The following is a 4,874-nucleotide window of genomic DNA, read 5'->3' on the forward strand; positions in this document are numbered from 1 at the left end:
TAAATAAATAAAGTGCTTTTTTCTAACCAAAAGATGGCATTAAAATATGTGTTTATACTTTCACAACACTAATTCACAATAAATAGTATCTTGAAAATGATGGCACAAAACCCGACGTCTCAGAATTTTGGCTTCCTGATTTTGCAAGCTCCCCTCTTCCGGTCAGCAGCCCACTCTGAGTGGCAGTGACCTAGGTACAGTTGATGCTACCTATCTGTGCTTTCCTGGAGAGAAGGAGTCGCTGGTCTTTTCCTAAACTGTTAGCAAAAAGGGAAGGTGTTATTTAGTGAGAGCGCACTGCACTGATCCAGCTGTGTTTAGCAAAAATGACTCCAGAATCGTCTCCATCTCGTTTCACAAGCCATTTTTTCTGCCAGCTTTTTCTGGTGTCGGTGGTTTCTCTCCTATGTAATGAGACCTCTTTAAAAGACTTAAAGTACTGTTGTCAGCTATCTATAAAAACAGGGAATCCATATTCTCTGGATGCTGTTAGAAGTGTGAATGTAGGAGGCAGGAGGAGGTGAGCTGCCCGAAGGTGGATGAGCGTCTCTCCCATTTTTGCCTTCCTGGAAGAGTTAGGACATTTTTCTTCTTCATCTTAGGACACTGTCTCAGGTTTGGCATTTGCCCTAGAAAGGAAAAAAATGGAAGAGGAGGCCATTAGAACTTTTCCATGAAACAGGTATCACTCGCTGGAATCAGATGAAATCCACCACTAAGGGTTTGTGCTTCTGTGTCCCAGCCCCTTAAAAGCTGTTACTGAACCTAAAAGACACTGGTACATTGTCAATTTTTCACAAGTACTCAGTAACTGTGGGCTTCCATAGTTTGATGCTTCACTTGACACCTCTTGGGCCTGATTTTTCCCCTACTCATCTAAATGCCATTAGTTTTGAAAAACCGATTGTTGCTTTCTACCGTTGCAAGCAAGAGAAAACCGGTCGGTTAATGCCTGGATTTCCTGAGCACGCGAGCTGCAGGTTTTCAGTATGCTTGTGCCTTACGAGAGATGTAGCTAATGTACACATGCGGTGTGTGGCACGGTAAGGGATTGAACCTAATGCTATAATTAAAGCTCAAAGCAATCACAGTGTTTGTCCCAGTTAGTGAACACAAACGGTAGTAACTGCCTGAGGAGACAGAATTTTTGAATGCTTTACGCTGTACGTGTTTGCTAGCTCATTTAAAACGCAGGTTTTTGATAAGCCGTGCTCATTGAGAACAAATGACTCACTTGTCCAGAATTGCTTTGATGATCAGCTTCACCCAGGGAGCAGTGGGCTCCAGGCACACTTCTCTGCCGTCCGTCAGGGTAGCTCTGCAACGGAGGAGAAAGGAAGGGAAAAGGTCTACTTAGTGAATTCCAAGGCTATTTCCCTTTTCTCTCATAACATCATTCTAGGCGTACACTTACATGTTCTCCTTTACTTTAAGCTGTATCAGTTGAGGCTGTAGCCTAACATAGTTTTTTTTTTTAAAAAACGGTTTCATATCTTCTCATATCTGTTTGTTTGAATGCATTAAATCGTTTGCAGGACTCTCACTCTTTTCAAAATTGCTTCTTTTTTTCCCCCGGCTTGCTTTGTATTTGTGATGGTGTTTAACTGAAGGGTTAAATCTTTCCATCTTGATTCAGAAACTGTAATGCCCGGTCCATAGGAATTTTGTTACAGTAAGAGTTCTGTAATTGTGACCGGATTGTGTGATCTGTATGCTTACGGTAGTTTTTTCATCGACTTAACTAGAAGTGTAATCATATTTTTGACCTAGCAGTTAAAATTCATGTTTTGATCACTTGCTCAGCATGGCTCCCTGAGTTTAATTCTCTTCTCACATGCTGGTGGAATTCAGAGTTTTAGAAAGTTATTTCCTGTCTGATGACTGCGGGTTTAGGTTGAAATACTGCGTGGGGTGTTTAAAAAGTAGAGACTGGCAAAAACAACACGCAACTTACAACACGTAGCATATTGTTTGTAAGAGCAACGAGCGTTGCTGTTCTGCACTCTGAGTAGCCGCGCCTGCTGGCTTGTTACATCTTTCAAAGAACACTTACATCATCCTTAATGTAAAATCTATTTCCTTCTTGTTAAGTAATCGGGAGGATTTTGCAAAAGCACTTACATGACTTCAACGTTCTTGCAGTGAGGTCCACTGGGGGTGAGGTTCACGTTATGAATGAACTTGGGATGGATGAACTTGGAATGGGTGCCTACGCACTGGCACCGGAGTTCAATCGCTGAGCGTGGCAGGGCATTACCTGTAAAACAAGCAGGAAAAAAAAAAGGTGGACTGTTTCACTGTTTCCATGGGAAGCACAACATGTTCTTTTTGCGTACGGTATTAGAAGAGTTATGTGCTGCACTTGTAAGACAGCATAGTCGCTCCCCCATCGGCGTTTACACTAGCAATTAGTTAGGAGAGCTTTAGGAGGGATTTCTTTACCTTTTATTCCAACCGCTGAGATCAGGAGGAGAGTCAGGACAGCAGCCGCAGCCTTGCCCGTCATGATGCAAGAGTGTTTCTTCCTTGTGTCGCCTGGGTCTGGTTCTGTGGTGAGGTGAGCTTCCGCAGCCCCAGGGGTGGCCAGTGCCTGTGCCCTGGGACCTGCCGTGTTTATATACTGCCTTGGCTCCCCCGTGCGCTCCGGCATCACGGGTGGGTCATACCAATGGAAACTCCGAACCTGTAAGATGCTGCTGTGAAATGAGTCACAGGTGAGTGGGTAAGCCCCTTTCCCTAGATGACCACGAAATTGCTTTTCATTAACATACAAAACACTTCATAAATTAAAGAAATATAAAAACACGGAATATGTACAAAATTGCCCTGTACTTAGCTTTGTGGAATCTACAGGGTTTTTGTAATAGTCTACTGCTGTGATTACTTTCTTCTGTACCTTAGTGCTTTTGCTGTTGTTATTATGTTACTCTTTGTAAATTTCCACTTCTGGTGGAAGGCATTTGATCTGTGATTTTCCATCTGTGTGTCTTTGGGCTTTGATTTTTTTTCGTTTTAAGACATGACAGAAGTAGGAGCTAATACTTTGTAGAAATGATAGGTACTGGAACTGGATTTTAGTGAGCTCCCCTTGTCCTTATATGCAATTACATTTTAAAAGGTCTTTATACGCTGAGATAACTTCTGCAGAAATACTTACGGTACTTTTTGATACATTAAAACCTAGCATCACTGAAATAAGCAACAGAATCCAGACTGACTTTGTCATACTATTGAGAACATACGGAATATATTATTATGATATGATGAATTGCTTTGCCTAATCAGGTGGATTTTTTTTGAGGATGACTGCTTCTTCTGAAGCCAAAACTTCTTAACTGTTTGCTGCTTTGAATTTGGGCAGAGTAAAGTTCTAAAAGTTGCTGCAGGATTCTGCTTCTGAAATAAATTGAGGCACTTTAGCAAATTTAAATTTGACCCTGTAAAGAGAAGATTTCTTCTGATTATGATAAAATTAAAGGAAAAGTGAAGATGGGATCATGAAGGAGGTTTATTCAGATAAAGTCAGAGATGTACGACCATTTTTATTAACAATAGAAAACAATACTAAAACACACGTGGGCTTTTTTGGGTTAAACATTAAGGAAACCCGTTATTGTTCTTCTGCCAGGTAATGGAGGCAGTCAAAGGAACAAAGCGTAGGACCAGATATGGATGAATATAGGCTTATTGTTCCCTGACTCATCATGAAGGACACAGAGATTTATGTACGCCAGGCTGAAATTCCACGTAATATTACCGTATACATCAGCGTCTGTAGTTTTACACAATTAAGTTTATAAATAGTCTTAGAGGATGTGTTCTGAATAGTAGCCTAATAAGATGTGTAGATATGGAATTAAGCACCTGTTTTTCCGGTAAATTTTCAGCTTGCAGTGAACATAGCTGGATTAGCTAATGTGAGCACATAAGCACTTAATTACAGCCCTTCTGTGTCAAACCAGAGGTCTGCCTAGTGAGTATCCGCTCTTCAATCGTGGCCATCAGCAGACGTCTAGGAATGTGTAAGAAAAGATCAAGTGTGTTTGAGACTTATGCCTAGTAGTCTCCCACTCTGAGCCTGATTTCATTTGATGCCTCCTGATTCTTCTATGGGAAAACAAGAGCTAGATATTGATCCTTATCCCTGATTTCTGTCTCCTTCATAATTCTATAGAACCTTTATCACATCTCCAGGTGATCTCTTTTTACAAAATGTTGTCCTGTTGCCTGATAGCAGCATAGACTGGGTTGTTCATTCCTATCTCAGGACTTTTTATTTTCTCCTAACACACTAATTCCGTGCACAGCAAACTGTTTACAGAAATGCAAATTATAGTATCAATGGAACTGTCTTCTGGCCTGCATACAGGGAGAAAATGGGCGGATAAACTGCGCTGCCTGAGGACTGTAGACCTCTTTTCCAAATAAACACAAGAAACTGTTCTTTGTCTTTAATTTCATTAATGATTTTCATTAGCTCAGAGATAAAATTATTGCTTCTGTACTGGATATGCAACGAAGGTGCTATTCTTTGTCTTCTTTGCGTAAAACCTACTGCCTGTTGTGTTTTAAGGAAGCATTATTTCTGCTTTCTTGATCCAGGTAAGATGTGGCTCTTGTACGTTACTAGTCAAATATAAAGAAAGGGGTTAGGTGTCTTACATCTATCATATATGACATAATGATTACAGTATAACAAATCTTGATATGGAGCAATGGGAACAACTGAGTAGAGTTCTGGAGCCCATGTTTTGACTTGCAATTCAGGAGGTAGTGAGCAGAAGACTCGGCCTGCAAAAAACCCACAGTCAACAAAGATAAAATTCCTTTTATTTATTTCCTTATTTCCTTATTTTATTTATTTATCTCCTTCT

At 40.6% G+C, this 4,874-nt stretch overlaps 1 protein-coding gene across 1 annotated transcript; it reads right to left on the minus strand.

Annotated features, from left to right (window-relative positions):
• Positions 1 to 598: 598 nt before the first annotated feature.
• LOC104079779 (interleukin-8-like) lies at positions 599 to 2,570 on the minus strand. The gene is made up of 4 exons (XM_009581931.1): positions 2,443 to 2,570; positions 2,122 to 2,257; positions 1,235 to 1,318; positions 599 to 629 (listed from the first exon to the last, which is right to left on the minus strand). Exons 1-4 carry the CDS (start codon positions 2,504 to 2,506, stop codon positions 599 to 601), a joined length of 315 nt encoding a protein of 104 aa, XP_009580226.1. The 5' UTR covers positions 2,507 to 2,570.
• Positions 2,571 to 4,874: the final 2,304 nt, after the last annotated feature.

This window comes from Fulmarus glacialis, unplaced genomic scaffold, assembly GCF_000690835.1.
Source record: "Fulmarus glacialis isolate BGI_N327 unplaced genomic scaffold, ASM69083v1 scaffold11157, whole genome shotgun sequence".
Lineage (NCBI taxonomy): Eukaryota > Metazoa > Chordata > Aves > Procellariiformes > Procellariidae > Fulmarus > Fulmarus glacialis.

Coding starts and splice junctions, on each gene's coding strand:
- LOC104079779 (XM_009581931.1), bottom strand. CDS start 2,506: ATGACGGGCAAGGCTGCGGCTGCTGTCCTGACTCTCCTCCTGATCTCA. Junction 2,258..2,442: donor CTCAGCGGTTGGAATAAAAG/GTAAAGAAATCC, acceptor CTTGTTTTACAG/GTAATGCCCTGCCACGCTCA. Junction 1,319..2,121: donor TGCAAGAACGTTGAAGTCAT/GTAAGTGCTTTT, acceptor CCTCCGTTGCAG/AGCTACCCTGACGGACGGCA.